Source organism: Nematolebias whitei, chromosome 17 (assembly GCF_014905685.2).
Source record: "Nematolebias whitei isolate Nwh7 chromosome 17, NemWhi1, whole genome shotgun sequence".
Lineage (NCBI taxonomy): Eukaryota > Metazoa > Chordata > Actinopteri > Cyprinodontiformes > Rivulidae > Nematolebias > Nematolebias whitei.
In genome coordinates, this window is record NC_056514.1 from 28,055,258 (window position 1) to 28,080,755 (window position 25,498).

The window sequence follows — 25,498 nt, forward strand, 5'->3', positions numbered from 1 at the left end:
TCCATCCATCCATCCATCCATCCATCCACCATCCATCCATCCATCCATCCATCCATCCATCCATCCATTATCTTCCTCTTGTTCCAAAGTCAATTCAGTTTATTTATATAGCACCAAGTCACAACAGGAGTCTCAGGGCACTGAACAGAAACATTCATATACATAAAAAGCAAGTTAAATGGTAAATGGACTGTACTTACATAGCACATTTCTGTCTTGTCAAGACAAAGACAAAGCACTTTACACTACAATCTATGCCCTCATTTACCCATTCATACAGCACTCTACTAGAGCTATACAACGACTAATCAGAGGTTTATCACATTCATACACTGATGGGACACACATCAGAGGCAATGAGGGGTTCAGTGTCTTTCCCAGGGACACTTCAACATGTGACTGCTGGTGGAATCAAACCCCCAACTCTGCCACTGGAGGACGATTGCTCGTACAACTCAGCTACAGCTGCCCCCAGTTAACAACATTATTTATCTGTGGAGCAGACTGCTTTGAATTTAAATTCATCCCAGACTATCATCTTGAGCAAGCAGGAAGGCAACAGTGGAAAGGTAAAACTCCCTCATGAGCAAAGAAACCTTTAGCAGAACCAGGCTCAGGACAAGCGGTCATCTGCTTCGACCAGCTGGGTTTGAGAGGAACAGATACACAATGGCAGGTTGAAAATCACATTAAGATAGAAATAGTGTCAAATGAAAACTATTCATTTGGCTGCATAACAAGCCAACCCTAACTAAAGGATTTATCAAAAAGGGAAATCTTAAGTCCAGTCTTACAACTTGACAATGTGTCAGCTTCACAGACAGAAACTGGAAGTTGGTTCCACAAGAGAGGAGCCTGATAACTGAAAGATCTTCCTCCCATTCTGCTTTTGGAAACTCTAGAAACTGCAAGAAAACCTGCAATCTGAGAGTGAAGTGTTCTTTTAGGAAAATATGGAAAAATAAGATCTCTAATATAAGATGGAGCTAGGATGTTGAGGGGTTTGTAGGCTAGAAGTAAGATTTTGAATTATATGCATGCATCTATTTCATTACGTCTAGTGCAGACCTCTGTCATTCTCTTTATGGTGATCTAAATTTGTCTTTTTGGCATCATTTATAAACAATTTAGTATCCAGGGGTTCATTTATTTAACTCATACAAAGAGCGTCTGAACCCATCGCCCCATCTTCATCATGGAGAGATCTCTCCACAGCCTTCCTGTCCATTTCCAGATGATATTAAAAGTTTGTCCCATTCTTGTTTACGTGATCTTTTTAACATCCACACACCACTTAGAGCATTGTGTTCAATCAGCAGTTTCTCATTGATGGTTCAATATCTAAATTTTAAATGTAAAGTTGATCAAGTTTTTGTGGTGGCTGATTAGTTACCTTTACAAATTCTCACCACTCAGCGTGATAAATGTGAAGTGATTGAGTATATCATGAGTTTCTAAGATAAGACTTGAATAGAACTACTGTTCTAGTGCTACTTTTATTGTTTGGATGTTTTATTTAATGTATTTTTTCGTTTTGGTTGGATTTGGCTTTAAAATGTGCCATATTTGATACAGATATCTAAACCTGTTACATCTTCTCAATTTATCTATTTTGTGAAAAATTGTGTAAGGTCCCTTAGTTAAATGTTTAGAAGCATATTTTCCAGCGCTTTGTAAAAACAATTGTCACCATCAAGTCGAGATTAGACATTTTTTATTTTTTTTTTATTTTACCTCCCTGTCTTATCAAAATTACCATTACGTTCCTGCAAATCTGCATGTCATTAGTTTAGCAACCTAATTCTTCATGACTCTTTTCTAATGAATAATAGACTTAATCCTCTTCTTAAACAACGCCACACAAATATACATATGAACAAAACACACATTTGCACTATTTATGTTTCATTCTTTTCAAGTCATGGTTCCGAATCTAAATTTAAACAATATCTTTGCTGTGGTGAAAGCACTAAAGCGACCATTCTCATTAAACATGCATTCGATAGATTTGGATTTATCTCCTCACTGGTTATTCTCTTAGTTGCTCTGTAAGTAATGGAGATAAAGAAAGGCATCGCTTTGCAGTTGAATCCAAGGAAGCACTCATGCTATTCTTGATAGCTTTTATGTGTTTACCCTAGAGAGACTGATTGTATGTTCAAAGCTGCACTGACAGCTACATCATATTGTAGCTGTTTACCTAATGTGATGTGTAGAACATGCTTTAAACCCTACCAGTTGATGAAACAAAGCCACTCAGAAATATGCATGCACGCCTCTAAATAAAAAAACAATACATGGAAGGAAAACATTAATAATGGGCACCTGAAACAACAAAGCAAACGGCATGTTTGTTTCATTTCGTAAGATCATTATAAGCTGTAACATCACTTTTGTCCCTCCTGGTGGTACATTACGTTAATTACACCACAAATTACAATCAGTGAATCAGGATAAATCATCTGTCTGGTTCCATATTACAGCGTGTGGGTTGTGAAGACAAATTAGCATGGGAGAAATTGCATCTGATAATATTGGTCTGTCTTTGAGCATCCTTATGAACATCATTACTAATCGCTGTCTTACAAGGGAAGTCAATAGCAGTTGGCAGAATAAATTCATGAATGGCCTTGGAATGCTTAGATAGTGTAGGAACAGCATTCTTTAGCTGGCATTTTGACCACACAGTGATAGAGTTGTGCAACATGGGTGGTGGCAAACAATTACTGAAAAGGCCTGGGTATAGTGTGTAGTGTGATCAAACTAAACAAAGCCTTTCAGCTCTTCCTTTTAACACGTGACTGGTGGGTTTAACTCATGTTTTGTAAAGAAAAACCTACCCCCTATGCCCTGTCTGCCATGCCAGCTTTAGCTCCCCTGATGTTTTCCCCGCCTCTGCCACTGTACATGCAGTTTACGTCTGACAGTGCAGACACATTGCAGCTCCACCAGAGCTATAGCGCTCATCACAAAACAACCAAAGCCAATCCTTCTGGTAGTGCGCAGAACAAGCAATTTGGACTCTCAGTGCAGTCTCCTGGCTGGGGCTGACCATGGATTGTGGAGTGAAATTTCACGGCCGCTTTATGATGCATTTATGTTTGAGGGAGAAAGAGGACTTTAAGGCTGCAGGGGCTTTGTGCATACAGTGGTTGTCCAGACTTTAATCAAGAGTCCTCTGAAACAGGCAGGATTGGGAAATAATGCAGATAATTACAGCGTTTTATTAAGGGATGATTTGTTCCCTTTGGGTTTATTGCATGTGCAATATCTACGGAGCTATACCTTATTAGCCCCTCTGACACTCTGAAAACCTGTTCAGTTTATCTAAAAACAAGATAATTACTTCATTCAAGGGCGGCTTAGTGACGAAGAATTAAACAGCTCCTGAACACACCCCCACTGTATGGGGAAAAATGAAAAGGTATTTTTTTTAATTATGCTGATTATCATGATCATTTTACTTATGATTAAGAAATGCAGGTTAAGCTTAATGTGCCCTAGCTTGCAGAATCATGAGGCAGCCACCAGTTGGCTTGAAGTGAAGGACAGATAGGGTACCTGTGACAAATGGCTCTCTAAGCGCCCATCGCTGGGCTGCCGTGGTGCCCAAGGCTGTGTATTGTTTAAAGCTGCTTGCAAGCAAGCATCTGTCACCTTTAACCTACTATCCCATAGGTCAGACACTATTTGTTTGTGTCTTGTCAGGGACAGAGGCTCTTACCGTCTTCATGATCATGCAAGAAACACAGAACGGTAAAGTGTGTATAGCGCAAGAGCTCAGAAACTCACAAGGTTATGCTACGTGTATAAAAGGGAGAGCTTTCATATATCGACTGTTTTTGTCAGTTTTGGACAATCAAGGGTAACGCAACTAGTTTTGTTTTTCCTTTACCCACTGCTCACAGTAGTGATATGTAGTTTGATTCTGTATACAAATTTGAGTTTAAATGACTCACTTACCAAAAAGAATAATCTTTTTTAGTCATTCGATTCATTTGAGTCACAAGCTCCACTGCCAATTCCCACTGAGTCATACTGCTAATCCCTCTGATTTAAAATGTAAAAAGGATCTGTTTCATTGTGGGAAAAAAGCAAAAGACCAACAATTCTTGAACTGGATTTATTTATTTATTATTTATCCACCCACACAGAGGAGCTGTAACTGAGGTTAAAGTTTTGCTTAAAAAAAAAACAAACAAAAAAAAAACTTAAAAAGGTCAAGTAATTTTCAAACCAGTTTGACACAGAGCTGGGGCTTTAGCCTAAACTCCTCATACTCGGTGCCGCATTCTGTGTTTCTTTGAATAGGGTTCTGTCCAAAAAGCAGCAGTGCATGATGGGTAACCAATCAGCAGGCTCTCCCAGGACTTTCCTTATACGTCGTCAGGCACTCTTTGATGTGTGCTGCAGTAAACACAGCCAGTTTTCTCCCAACCACTGTCTCCAGAGGAATAAGACTCAGCACAAGAACACTAATGAGCGCATTAGAGTGAAGCCAAAGAAAGAAAATGCTACAGTTGTAAATGGAATAGTCTGGTTTTGTTGTCTATGGCAAGAGTCCTATGGCTACTGTAAGAGTATCCAATTGTGCTGATGCATTCTAAATTTTACTTTATATTGTGTGGAAGTAAGCAAATGTGTAGTCTAACATGTAATACGGTGATGTGAGCTTATCTGTCACACTTTAAAAAATATTTTAGAGTACACAATTTCAAAAGTAGGGTTTTAATAGAAGTGTATGAATAGTAATACAAGTGCAGCTATAAAGGAAAATTAAAATAATTGAAAAAGACGAAAGAAGGATTTTAAAACTGGGATGACATGCAAATGGTCATAATTGGGCCAAACTGACAAGATCTGGGTTTTGGATTAGCACACAACACCAAACAACAGGAATGGTGTAAAGTGTTTATTGGTAAACAGCTGCTGGTGGAGGTCCAGCTCCAAAGGTAGGTCTGATCTGTAGAGACAACAGAGTTAATGATCTGGGTTTTACTGTGAAGGTTCAGAGGGTTTTTAAGGTAGTCACTAACCTTCAGTCTGTAGAGAGAGTGACTACTTTGGTGAGTAAGAGATGATGACATCACTCACTGTAAGCAGCAAAGAAGCAGGTTGATGTAGTACGAGGTTCTAGGGAGAGTCCAAGGGCGAGGTCCAGTAGGAAAAGCAGAGGTCATGCACAGTTGGTCAAAGAGCAGAATCCAAAGCCAACCAAAGCATGATCCATGAGGCATAGTTGAGGAGGTGGGAAGCAGAGTCGGTACCGTGGCCAGAAGGCAGAATCCAAAACAAGGATGGGCAAGCAAGGGGAAGAATCCGAGGTACGTGCGTGGGGTCGAGATAAGGAAAGAGAACAAGGCTGTGACATGACTGCTGGACATCTACTATCTAAAATAGTTCGATAATCTGGCAAAGGAGGAGTGAGAGCTTGAGGCTTAAGTAGGGAAGGGAACAGGTGAATGGCATGATTGCTGATCGAGGTGCATGAGCAGAGTGTGTGTGGTTGGATGATAGGAGAATGGAAACCAAAACATGATGACAGAAAACATGACAGGAGGGGCAGAAACGTGACACAAACACTTTCAAATTGAGCATTTAACCTTTTTTTTAATTAAAAATAACACCAAATTTATATGAAGATAAACATGTAGCAATAACATTAAATAGATTAATATTTAGTAGAAAAGAAAACTGTTAAATAATTTTTGGTCAAATGTTATGAATGTTTTATTGTGTTTTTATATTGTGGCTGAAATGGCTGAGAAACATATTTCCCTCGTGCCTTGAGAACCTGCTCTGTACCAAAACAATCTCTTATCTCGACCTGGAGGCTAGCTCGCAGACTCAGTGTCTCCTTGGTGTTGTCGCCATGAGAACATGACCAAAATATTTTCTTATTTCCACCTGGAGGCCGACTCGCCGACAGCCATGGATCATGTCTGTGGGGCTGACTGTGGCTGGCTACAGGACGAGAGAACGCCCACTGGACTCTGCTACTCTATAAAAGTCTGCAGTGACTCTATTCAAGGCTGATTCTGTGACAACATTCTCATGCCTATACATTAATGCATGTTTATGTACGTAACCTGTCCTGAATGCAGTCCTTGCAATAAAAATGCCAGTAAAAAATCCGCACTTGTCATAAATTGTGATTCTTTTGAGTAAACAACGTTATAGAATAAAATAATTTCTCCAACAAATTGGTTCTTCGACAGCCGACTCCAAAATCTTCCTTCGACCACTGGGCTTGGAGCTGAATCCATGCACGGGGGAGTCTAGGGGTGCATTTACACCTGCCCTGTTGTCCCGAACTCTAGTTCGTTTTCCTAGGAAGTCCAGTTCGTTTGGGGAGGTGTGAGCGCGCCATCGGACTCTGTCACGGAACAAAAAGGTGAACTCTGGCCCACGTAAAAACCTAGGTCTTGGTCCGGTAGAAGAAAACTCTAGCGCAGTTCGAGTACAGTGTGAATGCAAGCAGACCGCGCACCGCTCCGCAATCAGGAAGTGGACTACAGCGCAGGGCAAACAAACACGCATTTCTCTTACCTCATATGGCGCCGTCAGCTGCCTTGTGTGAAAACAACTTTATCCATGGTCTTCTGCCTCATCTTCCGCTCATGCTGAGTCCATTGTTGAAAAATTACAAAATAAAACTCCTAAAATCGATAAAATTTGACGTCAATCCGTTTTTGTTTTTATTCCCAGAAGAAGAAGAAGTGGCTTCTTCAGAGGTTTTTGTGTCGTTTCTTTCAGTAGTTCTTGGTGCAGCGCCACCACAGGCGAGTGGGGGAACAGGTTGGTTCGAAAAGGTTGGCTCAACTGCACAGTGCAGTGTGAATGCAAACCGCACCAGCTCAAATGTAATCAAAATGTTATGAATATTGGTCCCCAACCAAACCGAGTCTACCGGACTATCAGGTGTGAAAACAACCTAGGACTCCTGAACTGAAAGCCCTCTGGCTGAATAGTTTATTTTAGTGAGGCCAGGTCTGTGGAGAGGAGGTGACAGGAGTCCGACCAGAGATGAGCTACCCACTGACAGTAAGGCACTGATTTTATTCAACATATCTAAGATTTTGTTGTAGTGCAGCCAAGAAGGGGCTTGCAATAGAGGAGTACTTCAGCATCAAGACACGACAGTCGGTGTGACGTGGTAGGCCATAGTCTGTGTGAAAAGACTACAGGAATAAAAAGCTCCATCTAGACGTTAAATAGAGAGGGAAATAAAAGATCCGAAGAGGAATAAATGTGATGTTTTCTGTCTGGTATTACAGTTTCAGTGGCGTCTTGGTGTGTAAATAATTGTCACTGATTGGATTTGCTACTGCCTGAAAACGTTTTAATACATCTGACCCAATAAAGACGAACCAGACTGAGACTTGCTGTAAATTGTGATTCTTTTGAGTAAACGATGTTAGAGAATGAGATAATTTCTCCAACACAAACACATGTAAAAGAAAGGATCTGTTAACCTGTAACACAATAATGTGTCAACTGAGGAGTTTTAAGAATTCTAAGTAATATATAATTTTTCCATCATTGTTACTAACAATTAAAACCATTATGAACTCATTTTAAAGTAAATGGTTGTTAAGGCAATGTTTAATACTATGCCCATGTTTATTCAGCCTATAATTAACACTTTTGTACTTTCAAAGCCAATCAGTTGGGGTCAAGAGACTTGTTTCAAGTCAGAAGGTAAAATCTTTGGGAAACACAGTATTAAAGTGTCATACTCCAATAACTCTGGATAAATCTAAAGCCTGAGTGGGGCATAATACACGGAGATCTAAAGTGTTCCAAAGATTTGGGTCAGCAACCACTGTGAAAAGTAAATTGAACTTGGGTTCTTATGAAGGTCTTGGAAGACATAAGAGAAACTGGCTCATTGATCCGAAGTGCTCCTACTGGGATATGAAAAAGATTAGTCAAATAAGACATTGCCAGTTCATTTAAAACTTTAATAATGGGCAACCAAATCTCAAAATCAATCCAGGACTGGTTAAGATTAGACAAATGGATGACTGGACTTGGACTGTGTTCACTTTTGTTGGTGCATTCTGAACAACTTGCAGACGATGCAAAGCTGACTGGTGTCGAGCAACACGTAGTACAGTAGTCAAGTTGAGAAATGATAAAAGCACAAATAACTTCTTCCAGGTCTTTGATGGGAAGATGAGGCATTACCTAGGCATCGTTCTAAGCTACAAAGAACTTGATTTGACAACTACACTGATGTGCTTATTCAACTTAAAAGAGATGTCAAAAATCAAACCAAGGCTTTTTGATAGCAGAGCAGCTAAATGGAGCCAACAGGCCATAAAAAAGGTGATGCTTAACAATTCTTCCTGCTGGAAAAGCCTTTCACCTTTAATGGTTTATAAGGATCAACAGCCACAAGAGCCACACATAAAACATGAATGCATGCCGCATGGCGCATGGTTTCATCTGACTGCACTTTTACTCTTAAGCCTTCATGAAACACACAAACGTGACTTAGACAAATGCAAAGATGTTAAGCTTTATCACATCGGATTTAGCTTTATTTTACTTTTCTAGTGGCTTTTCATGTGGTAATTATTGGATCCTCAAAATCATGCATGGATATTTTTCAAATATAATTTTTTTTTATATATATAAAAATTGTGGAACTCATTGAAGGTATTTATTAGGAGCAGCTTTAAAGCAGTGACTGAGAGAAAACGTGCCCCCCTTGGCATTCCTCTCAGATAACTAATCTCTCAAGCATCATCTGAATCTGTGATTTCCCTGCTAGCAGATTCCTTGAAAATTACCAAGGGAATCGGCAATCTGGATTGCCTTTGTGCAACGGGGAGAGTGAAGGACGTGAACATGATTTCAAAGAGTCCAGGATGAATCACGCTCCCACTGCAGATGCCATTTATTAACACATTCTGCACCATTTTTTACAGCTACCTTACAAATTCTGTTTCGAGTTAGCTTGAGGCTGACATTTTGAGGACTTTTTTTTTTTTTCTTTTGGTAAAAGGCTTCAGTAAAAGTGTTGATAGATTAATTTAAAAGCAACTCATGTGTTAGTCATAATTAGTCATCCTGACACTACTTAATAAAATTTGAAAGCGGAAAAGCTGCTACTTCTATAGTAAAAAGCAAGAATGATTTAAAGAGTACAGTAGGTTTTGGGTTTTTTATAAAAATGAAATGGAAAACGTGAAAGTATTTATTATTAAAGCATTATTCAGGAAATGGAACTAGGAAAGGTCCAATATAAATATTCAAACTTAAGCAACATTTCTTTTTGCATTAAAACAATTATAAATACTTTCATATTTTAATAATCAGCTTCTATTCTGATAAATCGTTTAAAATGTGCACCATTTTCTTCCACTTGAGAGACGCTCGTTCAAAGAGAGTTGTGCTGCAGATTTTTCTTACCATTTTGTTGCTGTCACAGTGATAAAATGGAAACCTATTACGAATTGACAGCCGGTGTTACTCAAGGACAAACATATCTGAAGATGACTTAACATGGCCCACGTGAAAACAGACCAGAGGTGATACTCATAAAAGTGTAGTCAGGTTTTTGTAGATCTTATTTGACTCAATCTGTCTTTTTTTTGTTTTTTTTTGTTTTGCTGTTTTAGAGATGTTATGATTTGAAAAAGGAAAATAAATGCATAATATTTTCTTCTAATATATTTATTGCATACAAAAATAGTGCTTTAGTGTAGCTGCAGTATCAAAAATCATACAAATATAATATATGTTGTATTGTGGACTTTGCAGTAATGTGCAGGTGTTCTTTTATCATAGTTTATCATTCTGCTTTCTAAAAAAAAAAAAAAAAAGAAGATTTTAATGCGTTTGTGCCCATTCTGCACCTGAAGGTCACTTTGCAAAAGATTCAAAAGCATAAAAAAAAACCAGTCTACTCTTTGATTTTTTTTTTATATGCATTTAAATTACGATTGAATTGGTTGTTTAATTTAAGGAGCTCATGCCAACCTCCCTCCCTCTGGAAGTCTTACTGGCACATTCTGTCTGAAAGAAGAGAACCAATTTAAGCAAATATGCTGATGTAACCAGCCTTGGTGTGTTCTAGTTACTTTTTTGTTTGTAGAAAAAAAATAATATGAAGACATCCATCTTCATTGATTCCCAAAGTGCTGTGTCACTGGTGCCTTGGTGACCTTGTCGTTCAAAACCTTGCCTTTCCTGCTCCGTCAACACTGCATGACGGATGAAATGGTGCTGTACTTGAAGCACTTTCTGAACTGACCGAGTGATGAAAGTTCAGTGGTCACAGGATTATTTCTACTCTGGCTCTTGGGGTCACTTTGGTGACAGTGGCAAGCTCATAAGGTTATTGAGGTATTATAAAACAAATATTTCAACCTCATTTGTGATAAAGTTGGGGTGTTGGGGTAAAGTGAAGAAAATTAAAACAGAAATTGCAAATCTCAAAAACACGTTATGTTTCACAATTGAATCAAATGGTTAATACATTGTATCATGTTTTAACAAAATAGCCTAGTTTTGAATTTTATGGCAGCAACTTATCTAGAAAAACGAATGCTGGCAACAAAAACACTACAATTAAGGGTATTTGGCAACATGCCTTAACAGGACTGGATATAAAAAGAGCTTTTTAGAGAGGCTCTATCTCTCAGAAGTAGAGATAGGCACAGGTTTAGCAGTCTGCAAAGAACTGCAGCTAAAAATAGTGGAACAATTTAAGAATAATGCTCTTTAATAAGAAATTTGGAAAACTGAATATCTCATGATCTGCAGTTCATGATGTTTTGTACATTTTTTTTAGGAATTTGGATAAACTGTTGGGGTCAAACAACAAAGCTGAAGGTCAATATTAAATGGCTGTGATCTCTGGTCCTCTGTACTGAAAAGATGAGACTATTTGGCTTGTTATGAGCGCACAGTTCAAAAGCCTCTGATGGTTTAAGCATTAATTCCATGGGATGACTGAACATATGAAAAGCCCTTGTCACTGCAGACAACTATATGCTGTACATGTTTTAAAACAACATACACAAACATCATTTATTGGGAAGGCATTGCAAATTTCAGCACCACCATGTTAAACCATCACTGAATTCATTACAGTGGGATAGTAGAAGAGTTTGGATGCTGCCTGCAGGCCAGAACTCTCAACAACAATAAAAAAATATTTGCTGTATCATGAAACAAAAACTTCCAGAGAAGACTAAGAACTAATGAACATCTGGAATCCAACATCAGACAAATATGGGGCAACATTCCCTTTAAAAAATCTCCAGGTTTTGAGATGTGTTGCCACCATTCAATTCAAAATTGTCATTTTTTTCCTCCCTAATGTTATTTTTATTTTAGTTTAAACATTTCATAAACATACTATGCTTCATTGTAAATAAGAGATGGATTTTTGAGGTTTGCAAATCGTTGCATTCTGTTTTTTTTATTAAAATGGTACAAACTTCCCAACTTGTACTTTTTATGAAAGTTTAGTCTGCATGACTTTGGAGTTCCTGATGTGAACAAACCAGGACTGGAGCCTAAAATCACACAAACCAGTTGCCTCGTTTGTCAGGAAAGCTCTTCCTCACACAGTTCAACTCTCACCTTTGGAAGACTTAACTCTGAATATAATCTGTGTTTTCTTTAAGCACCGTTAGTCTGTTGCTTTCTGAATGAAAGATGCAAGGGACTCTGAAGACCGTGACAATTATTGCAAGGGACATATGTACCACAGGGGACACTGTGTTCTATTTTCTAATAATAAAGTTGCATCCTGGAATAGATAACCTTTTGAAAATCTCACTTTGGGAGTTTGGGGAATTAATAATACAACATAAAATCTGATTAAGTGAGTAAAAGCCTCCTTTTATTGGTGCGCACCAGAGGCTGAGGAATAAAAACTAGGCAACAAATGTGTTGCATAAATATATATCTATACACACTCATGTGTAGCTTAATATATAAAACAGGCTTCTGAAGAGACACTTTTTGAGTCAATACAGTAAATGTTTTCCTTCAAAGTTTTCACTCTGAGAGTTGTGTCTTGGTTAGCCCCAAGAGCACCGCACTTCTCTTTTTGTGTTCTCTTTGATCGCTCATCATCTGTGGGGATGAAGAGCACCAGATGTATTGATCAATAGCCATAAACAAAACACACTGAGCAGGACACTGAGGCAAAACTAACAGATTTGTACTGTTTTTTTGTTTGTTTTTTTAACTCCATCACATGGATGGGAAGTAGATCCAGAGCTGAAAAGATAAGAAGCCATTAGGTAACAAACCTGAGCAATTCAAAGCAGATCAGGCATGAAAGATGGGGCAGATTCACATAAAACGAATGATGATTACCAGAATATTACTTGTGAATGTGTGTGTTGGGGGAGAAAAGAAAAAGGTATGACTGGGTGCAGAGAAATAAATGGATGAATAGAGAATCATGTGTAATCCAATTGTATTGGTGTGGCATCGGGCATAATACCAGTCAATCCCATTTTCATTGCTTGACTACACCAAGTAAAAGAGCTGGAGTGAGATTATTCCTTCGTAACTGATTCTGTGTATGCAAGTGTGTCCTTGTGTATGGGTGATTTGAATTCCCACTCATTAATGTGAAGTCACACACAGAATATTTATGCTGCTGTGATAACTTGGCTGACAGCTGTGCATATTTCACTGGGTGGAGAAGTCTGCATTGCAGTGCTTGCGCATGGCAGCCGTGGTCTTTATGAAATAACTGCTTGGGGTCAGGCAGGAGGAAGAGGAGGTGAAGACACATCGGACCTCACTGTCTCTTTCCACTCCTCTGTTTCTGTGCTAGAAAACAAGAATATCACTGGGGAGTTGTGGTTAAATCACTATGTTTAAAGCAAAGGGGAAGGAAAAATACAAAGTGTATGCTTTAATTATAAATAGACAAAGAAGCAGGTTGGCACTGATTGCAGTAAATGCTTTGAATAATTTTATTGCAGTCATTTCTTTCATCAAGAAAAAAAAACATTCAGCAACCTTCAAGCTGAAAATGGTCATTTTAAGTATCGTAGTACTTTTAAAATAAAATATTCTCATTGAGATTTTAAGTCTAAAAAAAAACAACCCATCACTTATTCTAGTATAAAACAGAAAACGGTGTAAAAACTACTACATAAAACATCATCCTCATTTGCAAAATGTGATATTTTTGTATATTTAACTTTTGATTCAAAGGGATGGTTCCGATCTTTTAGTAAAAGGTTCTGTATAAAATGGCAGGATCAGTTTTTGGTTATTTTTATATAGTCTGTTGCCGTGGTTCTCAAACTGGGGTCCGTGAACAGGTGCTTGGGGGGCTGCAAAAAAAAAAAAAAAGTACTAATAATTGTGTATAAGTTTGAGAACCCCATGTCTATTATGTTTGTTAGATTTATTCCTTTTGGTTTGTGTTTATTTTCTGAGTTTTGTGCTCTTTGTGTTTGGTTCTGTTCCTCTTTGTTCTCCTGCACCACTAGTTCATTTTCCCAGTGTCTTTCTATAGTCAGTTCCTGGTTCTTTTGTTCTTTCATGCATACCTTTACCTGTTCCCCATTACCATCAAGCCACCAATTTCCATTTACCTCCAATTACATTTAAAGAATTACCTAAAACCTTTAGACAAAACACCACTTCAGAAAATATGGACTATTGCTTTAGGATGCACAAAATAAGAGATTATTTTAAAATCAATCCAAACTGAATCATTTTTGTCTGTGTCTTTAGCCCCGGCTCCAACACTTCCTAGTGTGCGTTCAGAGGTCTTCAAGCCATGCGTGGAGGACAAGGACCTCGCCTTCTGTCTGAACGAAGGCGAATGTTCCATCATCAACACTGTGGCTGGGGTTCACAGGCACTGCAGGTAAGTGCGATGTCGCTTCCTGTGTGTTGATCAGTGAGTGTCCGGGCCATTTTGCTTTTCTGTTTTTTTTTTCATCTACTCTGTCCATTTCCTCTCTTTGCTCTCCAATTACTAACCTCGAGTCATTTTTATTCCGGTTGCGTGATTTCTTCCGATTTAACAGACTGTGTCCTCGGAGCAATATAACACTTAAAACTGGAATATTGTTGCAGAACTGCTCTTCAAATGCACAGAAGATGTGCATGTATCATTACCCAAACCACTAACCAGTGCTTAGGCTTCAGTTCTCTGATATAGCCAACCCAGTATGTAATTGGAAGAGATGGATTGCTATGCAGATCCAACTAGGAGGTACAAAGGGTGCGAATATATTGTAACCTCTGTCCACTTTGGTCTGACAAAAGCTCCAATAATGATAGTAATTTTAGGAAATGGCTCTCTCTTCATGTATTAACCCAGGAATAAATGCAGTGTGATGTGACCTCTTCAGTCTGTCGTGCATTTTAATGGAAGATTTAAAGGAGTTCTTCTTTGATCCTACTTAAAAGGGATAAAAAAGTTTTATTTTGTTTAGTTTCCTGTTTTCCTTTCTTTTGCTTCACCCAGAGAGTCACTCACTGTGGGACACCTAAGAGAGTGAATGACTCCGGTATATAGACTGTTGGAGTTTTTCACTTGTTTAATGTGATTGGCTTCACTAAAATGCTGCCGGCTGACTTTGACATGATGAAACAACCCCAGTTCCAGACATATTCCTGGAACCACTTATTTGCCTGCATTAGCAATCTTGCAGTATTTCGTCTCTCCTTTGTGACATCTAATTTTTTTTATATATCTTTGATCGAATGGAAGCCACATTTCTTTTTATTATTTTTGACTCTGAACATAATATAGGCAAAGGGAGGAATATTTATTATTTGATGAGGAGGTAAAACAAAGTGAGCTGTGTAAAAAAAAAAAAAAAATTGAAAGCAAATGCAGACTAAGACTAAGGTTTAGTAATTACCAAAATAAGAGCTTTCTACATGTCTCGGATTTTCATTAACTCTCTGTCCCTATTCATTATTGGTGCTAATTTGAGAGTCCTCAAAAACTTTCATTATAAATTGTCAGCATAGGCATTTTTATTAGCAACTATCTGACTTCTGACAATAAAAACACTTATGGGCGATAGTTTAAAATCCAACTGTAAAATTTCTGTATGACGTTTGCATGTTCTTCCTATAAGTGGTAAATGGACTGTACTTATGCAGAACCTTTCTATCTTAGGATAATACCCAAAGCTCTTTGCTACACAATCTGTGCCCTCATTTATCCATTCATACAGCACTCTACTAGATTTATACAAAGAATAATCAGAGCTTTATCACATTCATGCACCAATGGGACACACATCAGAGGCAATGAGGGGTTCAGTGTCTTGCCCAGGGACACTTGGGCATGTGACTGCTGATGGATTCGAACCTCCAATCCTTGCATTCGAGGACGACTGCTCTAACCACTCAGCCACAGCCGTCCATGACTGCATGGATATCAATGCAGGGATTTTCTCTGTGTACACTTTCTTTTCCCAGACAATAACATAGCTTGGGTTAACTGACGACTCTAAATCGTCACAAGTTGAGCGTGGTCGTCTGTCTCGTTTGTCTTCATATGCCCCTGTGATGGACTGGTGCATTGCTGAAAGTGTACCTGTCTTTTTTCCAATGTACGCTGAAGATAGACGTCATCTTCCTAAGATCCTGCACAGAAAAACAGGTAAAAGTGGCTGGTTAGTTATTTTGTCCTTAAGAGAAATGTCATGTAACATCAAGATCATGTGCGAGACAGTTGGTAGGACCAAAAGCCCCATGTTGCTAATACATGGGCTTTTGTTCCAAAATTACAAGATGGCAGCACACCACAAACCAGATCCTGTTCATCCATTCCATAGAATAGAAGGGAAAATAGGTGTCTATTGTATATCCAGTCTATGATGAGATATAATGGTGAAGCTTCTCAGTCATTCAGGTCACGATTCATTGAAAAAGGTTAAAAAACAAACAAGTGGACTCCTATTCTGAAGCTGAAGACGTTCCGCTTCACATCCAGGAGGCTACAATTCTAAAGTGTCTGGAGTGTGTGGAGTTCCAAGTGTTATAGAACTGCATGAGATGACTGGTTGTGGACTTGGATTCACCTGCAGGTTAGACTGGAACTACTCGCCCTCATAGTGGAGCCTCGTTAGGTTCTTTGTCTGCCTGGCTCACAGAGATGTTTTGGGCACCTGCGTGAAGGTGTAAATTAAAGTGGAACTGACCTGGAATCAGGCCTAATGAGTATGTATTGAGAGCTGAAATCTGAAACCTCCTCCTCTGTTTAAAGTTGTTTGATGTAAATGGCTTCCTTCACCCCACTGTCCTGTTAGAATAGAAATCCAGTTATTGTTTTTTTTTGTTTTTGTTTTTCATCTATGAAGACGTCAAATAAAATGCATCCGCAGAACAAAAGAAACTGAGCTGAATATATAATAAGGAGTTAATTACAAATAAAACTTAAGTAGATGGTATTTAGTAACAAACACACATGAAAACGGAATAATAAAGAATAATAAATACCAGGATTTGGAACTGTAACAGGAAAAGAGGAAACTTATTCTAAAACATAATTAGAAGATTGCAGAAAGAAAGACTGAAAGAAGCAAAAAACTAATATATCACTTCCAGAAGAGCAAGACTCAATTATGGAACTAAACAAATAAACTAAACCCAAAACTAGATTAAAGTCCTTTATTCAGATAGAAATAATATTCACCATGATTGATGGAAGTCAAATGGAAACTGAGAAAACTGTTATCAGATTATGTTTTTACTTTAATATATATATATATATATATATATATATATATATATATATATATATATATATACTGTATGTGAGCCGCACGGTGGCTCAGTTGGAAGAGCTACTGCCAGTGAGAATGTTGCAGGATAGAATCCCGGCTGGGGGACTCATGAGTTATTGTTTTTGAACATTTAGCCTTGCCTTATCTGTACCACATAACTTGGCCCATTAGCCTGCTTATGTTTAACATTGAAACAAATTAATTGAAAACAGCAAGATTCATTGTTAAGAAACAAACTAAAGCAGCTAGACTACTTTCTTTGAGTATTTACTACTTCGTACTGACCATTCTCTTACTTCAGTGTTACCATGGTAGCACAGTTGGTAGAGCTGCTGCCTCTCAGCAAGCAGGTCACTGGTTCAAATCCTGGCCAGGGACCTTTCTGAATGGAGTTTGCTTGTTCTCTCCGTCCATGGGTTTTCTCCAGGTACTCCAGTTTCCTCCCTGACAGACCATAATCATGCATGTTAGGGTGATTGGTGACACTAAATTGTCCCTAGGTATGAGTGAGAGAGTGAATGGTTGTTTGTCTCAATTGCCTCATTTCCATAGGTCCTGCTCGGCCCTTACTGGGTCGGTACAGGTCAGATCGCTTAATTTTCCAATTTCCACAGTGCCCATTAGTGCCCCTTTAGTGGGCGGATCATTATTATCAACGCACCGACACCTCTTTAAAAACCTTCTCGTTACGTGTCGCTCCATCTAACTCGCTCTGAACTTTTTGGTCGGCCAGCAAACACAAAAACGCCTGAACTTCAGCATTTGACCACGATTGTGACATTATTGTTTGTTTATACTTTCAAAATACTCCAAAATATGCTTCTCCGGATTCGAGTTGTTTCTAATGGCAGGTTAAAAACAAAATGGCCGATCGGGTTGCTGTGGAAATTTCTGAAACTCCGCCCTCTGACCAATGACTCCTCCCCCTGACCAATCAGTAACCGACAGTGCACTGATGTCATGTTTTAGGGTCCTGTTTGGCCTCAATGGAACCGCAGAGAAGTAGGTACTGAAAAAACAGTCCGGTTCCACAAAGAAGGCCCTGAGGAAAAGAACACGGAACCAACCTGAGCAGAGTAAAGGGGGGCCAAAGAGGAATTGTGGAAAAGGGGCGAACATGGCCCTGTGATGGACTGGAGACCAGTCCAGGGTGTCCCCCGCCTCTCGAACAGTAACTGTTGTACTTGTATATAGGCACCCATGACCCAAAAAGGAAGAAGCAGGTAAAGATATTGGATAGATGGATATACAGTATGTGAACGTCTTTTTTTTTTTTTAAAGACCAAAACAAAAAAAACGTTTAAGATTCTTGTACCTGCCAAATGTGTTGTTATTAGCCAAGCAGTAAACTTTAGCTTGAAATATTAAATAAATGTGTCAGCTCTAATTTTATGATTTTCAGAATCCAGGCCATGTTTTATTCACCGAGCTTTTCACAGCTGCAGAAATTTGGATCATCCAAGTTTTTGAATGCTGCTCCTGTTCTCCAGCACCACGTTCTGCATGTGGATTGCTGTTATATAAAGCATGAACTCTTTGACATTATTTATGTGTACAACAAAACCTCCCCACGTAGCAAAGCATGTGTATAATGGACGCGGTCGTATGCTTGTTGCATAAAGATGGTGCGAGTTCTCTGCTCAGCTTTTGTCTTCTTATGTTCCTACGTGTTTGCCTGACACACTCAGCAGTTCGACACAGAACACTTTTTGATTTATCACGCTCCAAACACGTCACCTTAACCATAAATGACACAAAGATTTATGAATAAGAGCTTTGACACTATATTGATTTAAAACCCCCATCGTTAGCACATCTAGGTTTAATTTTTATCCAAAAGCAAAATAAAAAAGAGAAGCAATAAAATATTAAACAACTGATTTATAGCCTTTTCTGTATCAGCTAATGTCAAATTACTGTGGTGGCCATCTTGTATTTGATAAATAACAAACTAATTATGTTGTAGAGAAACATCCAATAAATTATTGTAAAGAGCTCCATAATATTTGTCCCCTGGGTCACAAGATATTTTGCTAACACATGGTTGACACCAGTAGGTATTAACAAAGTTTTAAGCAAGAGCATTTTGCAATGTATAAAGCTCAGGGTATATGTTGGAGATATATGATGCTCAGCTACTACCATACATAATTTTTGTACGTCATAAGCACTTGGCTGTGGCAGCCATCTTGAATTGGGTTGAGTCTAAATGTGAATGAGGTGTAGATGTTCACCCAGTGATTACTTTTTGAGAGATTTATAAAAATATGTCCATTGCTTTATGAAATATTTTGCGTACAAACATATGCAATTTACTCTAATAGTTATCTGCAAATTTTAAAAGCTGCACCATCAGGTTACCCCCTAAAGTAAGTGTTGAGAATATCTCTGAGCTACCATCCAACCAAATTTAAGCTTACCGTAATTTCCGGACTATAAGCCACTACTTTTTTCCACATGCTTTGAACCCCGCGGCTTATACAGTGCTGTGGCTAATTTATGGATCTATTTGTTTCTTTATTTTATTTTTTTTTGACAGGCTAACAAGCTTCCTGCTTCCAAAACATTTAGCCTTGTCACGCCCGGGGATGGATCCTTGTTACTATCTGTATAAATAAAGATTTTAAAAAATCTGGCCAATGAAACTGCACAGAAGAAAGGTGAAGATAGCGATCAATGACTTATTGGTAGGCTACAGAAATTTTTTTAACCAGCCATGTTATTGGCACTGTTCAGAAAAAAAAAAAAAATACTGTACGTATTTGTATATGTTAATGGTACATATTTAATTAAAAGCTTAAAAAATATTTTTGTGTAAACATCTCATATGACAATGTGGGCACTCGCAGCTTCTATACAAACATGGCCTATAGAAGTACAATTTATTAAAAAATAATTTAGTGGACTTATATTTGGGCATGCTCAATAGTCCAGAAATTGCAATAGTATCTGACAATTTTGCCAGAGGAATAGCCAGTTTTGGTGTTTATTAACGATGCTTAGCTTTGGCAGCCATTTTGAAGGGGGTTAACTTCAGAAGTTTACAATGTGCATCCAATGATTATTTTCTGAGTCCTTCCTTAAACCCCTTCCACTGGTTCATGAAATATTTTGCTAACAGACAGACACACATACAGGCAAAAACAATACAGTATTACCTTTCACTTACCGTTGAGGTACCACTTTACAATAAGGCTTCCCTAATAGATGGCCAATAAATAGTTTATAGATATGTTATTAATTCCTCTATAAACACTTTATAAATCATTAGTTAGTGATTATTATTCATTAATTAAGGGTGACAGGGAAACAAAACTGACCAGTTTCTTGCCAAATAGAGAGCTTGTAAGCACAATAAGCATTTGTAAACCTTTTTTTTTTAAGGATATAATATTAGTTGTAGATACTTATAATACAGTGATAAAGTACAATATTATATGCTAAAGAAATAGGTTTACAAATGCTTATTGTGCTTACAAGAAAGTAACTTAATCTGAAATGTTTAATAAAACAGCTCTACATGTAATATATAGGTGAACAGATTTGGCTCACTATTTGGCAATACACTGGTCAGTTTTTTTCTCCCTGGCACCCTTAATTAATGCATAATAAGCAGTTATTAATGATTATAAAGTAATTAACAACACATCTATAAACCTTTAGCCATCTATAAGGGGAGCCTTATTGTAAAGTGGTACCTCAGTGGAAAACAAAAAAATAAATAAATGAAGCATAGACACAAGGAAATATTCTTACAGGAAGCATAGTTTATAAGATGTTTTGTTATGTTGTTGAGGGGGACAAAACTGCATCATCTGTGCTTCAACATCACGAGAACCCAAAGATGAGGAACAGTCAGACTCTCTGCTGTAATTAGTTGGAGTTATACGAGTGAATATCAGACTCTGGAGAGACTTGCAGGCCTAACCTGGAGACACTCTGCCAGTTTCTCTTTAGCTGAGTGCCTGTTGTGTGAAAGAATGATTATAGGTTCGTAAGTACTTCTACTGAAAGGTTGCTTCTTTTGCCTGACAGAAGTTCAGACTCTAAATCGGAAGAATATAATCATTTAACGCAAAAATCACTGCAGTGTAAGAGGTTGTTTAATGACAGAGCTGCAGGAGCTGAAGTTGCTTTGGAAAGTTTTTATCACTGAGATATTTCATGGTGTGAAATCAATGTAGGCAAAACTGAAATAAATAATAATAATGTCATCACAGTATGTTTCCATACAATGGCGAAATTAGTCTCTGCATTTAACCCATCCACCACCAGGTGATGCAGTGGGCAGCTATTGAAAGCGCCCGGGGGGCATTTTGGGGATGAGGTGTGCTGCCCAGAGACGCCACGTGATGTGCAGTGACTGGGGATCGAACCTGTGACTTTCAGGTCCCAAGCCAGCTGCCCTGCCTCTACACCATCTCGGCCCCCTTGGAGTTTATGTAGCAGTTCGACCAGCAAAACTTTCTTTTTTATAATTTTAGGTAGTTAATAGATATGGACTTTTTATGATCATTTTATTTCGAGCAAATTCCTTAATGCTCTTTTTGTCATCTTTTTGTCAAAAACAAAGTTACTTTAAAGATTAATGTTGAATAAAATTCATATGATAGCTGAACTTTTAAATTCACAAGGAAAATGATGATTGGTACTACTTTGTTGTACAAAGGCGAAGGCAGAGTGATCATGTTTTTGCCTGACTCTGTGTGCACTTGTTTGTGTCTGTTAGCAAAATATCACAGGAACCCTGTGACGTACTTTAATGAAATGCTCATTAAGAAATCACTGGCTGTACATCTACAAGAAAGTAATTAACTTTTAGAGTTAGTCCCGTACAAGATGGCTGCCACAGCTAAGCAACACAAAAAACAACCATAACTTGGTGGGTTTTACAAATATTTAGCTCATATTTGATGTGGTAGTAGCGATACTCATTCTTAACGCATACTTTAAGTACTAATAACCCGCTTCGAATATTATCAGCCATTAAATGGCCATTATTAGTTGTTATCATCCCCATAGGTTGCATTCAGACTGTCCCTCCTGTACCTACTAGTAGGTTTAAAGGTATCTTCTTATCGCTGATAATATGTTCAGGGGGTTAAGTTAAGGGTCAAGGGTCAGGGGTTACATTTAGGGTCAATGCTCTGGGTCAGGCGTAAGCTTAGATTTAGGAAAAAGGTTAAATAAAGCTAACAAAAAAAACTTACGGTTTTACATGTGGATGAAGCTGTATATTATCAGCAATAAGAAGGTATCATTAAACCTACTAGGAGGTAGGAGGGACAGTCTGAACGCAACCTATGGGGATGATGACAACTAATAACGGCCATTTAATGGGCTGATAACGTTCGAAGAGGCTGTACTTATATTTTCATTCAACCTTTATTTATACAGGTTAATACCATTGAGGCTCAGGGACTCATTTACAAGAGAGACCTGACAAATATTGAAGGCGCTGTATTATAACATTTTACCATTGACTTTTGGAGTCAAGTCTGTGTGTTAGCAAAATATTTTACGAACCACTAGATGGATTTCAATATAACCATCAGAAAAATGTAAACGTAATTGGTTTCTTTGGACGCAAATAAATTCTTAGCTTCTAAAGAGTCTAAAATGTCAATCAGCAGTTCATAGTTTGCAACATTTCTATTGAAAACTGTTTCCACGTCTGCCTCCTTCATACTGAAGATGTCCAAAAATAAAGAACAGGCTTCATTAAAATTGTAAACCACATCTTTAGCATTAGTCATCACACACAGTGCACATAATTAGAAACTGTACATTTAAATTGTAAATGGACAGCGCACATGCTAATTTGGATTCAATCTGCTCTCGGGAGGAGAAGCAACATCATTTCCATGATGTGATTTTCTTTAGGTCTCATGTGTCACTTGCAGCAAGTGCTCAAAAGTTGTAAAAGCACGTATAAAGTGTGATGTTCTTTTCTTAAAGCACTGCAGGAATACATTTTGAAGAGGTGTGGTGGAGCTGGCCGTCAGACCCGTTCATATCACCTCATTTTCTGTCCTTATTTATTCGTGTCCACAGCTCTTAGACAGTGAGCTTGAGTCTAAAATAAAACTTCCACTAAGGTACTATAAGCTAGAGGCTATCTATTAATCTTTTTGTTTTGTTCCATAATTCTAGCTGGTGTACAGAACATTAACAGTAGTTCTTATTCTGCGCATTCCTTAGAGATTTTTCCCATTAAAAGAACTTCTTGAAGGATTGGCTCGTTGGTCTGAATTTCGATCTGAGCAGTTTGGTCCAGTTGTCAAACTCAGTGATTTAAGCTCTGATAATGAATTTCTTTGTCATTTGGAGCTCAGCTTCTCAGTGGATATTTATTTATTTAAAGTTTTATTAAACTCAAAACAAGACAGTAGAAACTATTCCCCATGCATCCAACAAGGGTCAGTCAGGTCATCTGGACGATTTCTTTCCTTTTTTTTTTTTGTTGTTGAGACATTTCGCTCTTCATCCAAAGGACTTCATCAGTCCGAGGAGCCACAACAAACTTTGTCCCACAAGCAGCACAATCACATATTGGACCAACCAGTTTGCTGGTGATAAGATGGTTTCTGGGGTCCGCCCTCTCCCCCGTCGACTTCTCTGAGGCAGCCATAGCCAAAGTGGTTCATTGGATTTTTTTAAACCTGGATTATTGAGCATGAATTTTGATATTCCCCGTGCAGGTTGATATGAGTGTTCACTCTGCTGTTTTGTGTTGTGATAGCTGGTCCGGCCACATGTCAGTGCATTATAAACCAAAAGAGTTTTCAAATTTTTTGCATTTTGACAAACTATTTTGTTGTGATTAAAGGCCTAGTGTTCTTTCAAGGATTGCACACTGCCCACTCCCTTTAAAAAAAAAAAAAAAAATCTACTCTATTAATCCCCATTGGGAAAATTAATTCTCTGGATTTTTCCTTATGCACATGAAAGCATACATGTGAAGCAGTGGGCTGTTTCATGTCCATTTTAAACTTAGCCTGTTTTATGGTAAGAGATAGATTTTGAGCTTGTTTGGTTACATGGTGGTTTTCTTTCAGCTGCTCCTGTCTGCATGGGTCAACACAGTAAAAAGATTTGTTGATTGTTTTTTTTGCTTGACGCCCTTTCTGATGCAACCCGGGTCTGAACTCGCAGCCTCAGGATTACAAGACCATGATACTGACCACTGATGCATTGGTTAAACTGTGTAAATGATGTTACCTCACTCAATATCGCAAGACATCATGCTCAGAGTATGGGTTGTGAATGACTCTCAGGTACTACCACATCAAATTCCAGCTCAACATATGTGACACGGAGGAAGATGAATCCTTGCTGCGATCCATGAAGAGGGAAAAGCAAAACTATATATAAAATAAAAGGAAGAATATCTTTAAAATTGACTCCACTACTGTATAGATGTTTTTGTGTTGATTAGCGGTGACGGCCATTTTAAACTTGGCTGACTCCAAATGACTCCAGTTGGCAATACACTTTCACTGATTGCTATCTGGTAATGTCATTAAAATCTGTTCAGAAGATATTTTGCTAACAGTCAAGCTGAGTTGACTCCAACAGATAATGCTGACGTTATTGTACATTTAGTAACACTTGATGATGATGTCACCGTAACAATCACTTTTAGCTACAACCACTAAATTTGAGCACAATGTATGTCAAAGTGACTAAATTAAAGCCATTTTTTACTGCAAAGATTATTTGCAATGCTTTAAAATCCTTGGTTTCCTTGTCAGTTTGTGCTCAAAGTATTATGTTCAGAAATGACTCTCAACAACTACCACGTCAAATACAACTGGATGGCTTGTGTATTTGCTTAGTTTGTTAGCTGAGTTGGCCGTTTTGAATAAAAATGACGGCAAAATAAGAATGTTGGCTTTGTTTGTTCCACCTTTAGATTTGGCTGTGGTGTGACAACAAGTGTGTGTTTACATTCATGTGACGCAAGTAATCCCACAAGAAGTGTTGCTAGGAGTTTATTAAAGACTTAAAAGAATACACAGCAAACTGTTTGGAAAGAAATTTTTGGTTTGCAACAGCACAGCATGAAACTGTCAGCACTGCACTGACTGTTCTAAAATTAATGAGACACACTCACAATTGGCTTATTTATGATCAGAACAATTTCAACATACTCCTTTAATTAAAGCTGATGATAAATGAGAAATGGCAGTAACATTTTATTGTAAAAATAATCTTTAAAATAAAAGTGGTGACTGGAAAACTTCAACATGTTTAACACACAATATCACTGTTTGTTTATATATATATATATATATATATATATATATATATATATATATATATATATATATATATATGTACTGTATATGTACTGTATATGGGGCAGCACGGTGGCACAACTGGTAGAGCTGCTGCCTCCCAGCGAGGAGGTTCTTGGTTCAAACCCCGGTCCAGGGGCCTTTCTGGGTGGAGTTTGCATGTTCTCTCCGTGCATGCGTGAGTTTTCTCCGGGTGCTCCGGTTTCCTCCCACAGACCAAAAACATGCATGTTAGGCTGATTGGTAACTCTAAATTGTCCCTAGGTGTGAGTGAGAGAGTGAATGGTTGTTTGTCTCGTTTGTCTCTATGTGGCCCTGTGATGGACTTGCGACCCGTCCAGGGTGTACCCCGCCCCTCGCACAGTGATTGCTGGACATGGGCACCAGCGACCCCCGTGACCCAAAATGGAATAAACGGGTAAAGATAATGGATGGATGGATATATATATG

General features: G+C 38.2%; 1 protein-coding gene across 1 annotated transcript in view; it reads left to right on the top strand.

Annotated features, from left to right (window-relative positions):
* The window catches only part of nrg3b (neuregulin 3b), a 313,653-nt gene that overhangs the window by 120,244 nt on the left and 167,911 nt on the right, over positions 1-25,498 (top strand). The window contains exon 2 of the mRNA XM_037691441.1: positions 13,729-13,864. Within this exon, the coding sequence (XP_037547369.1) occupies positions 13,729-13,864 (136 nt within the window). The remainder of the gene's footprint in view (positions 1-13,728; positions 13,865-25,498) is intronic.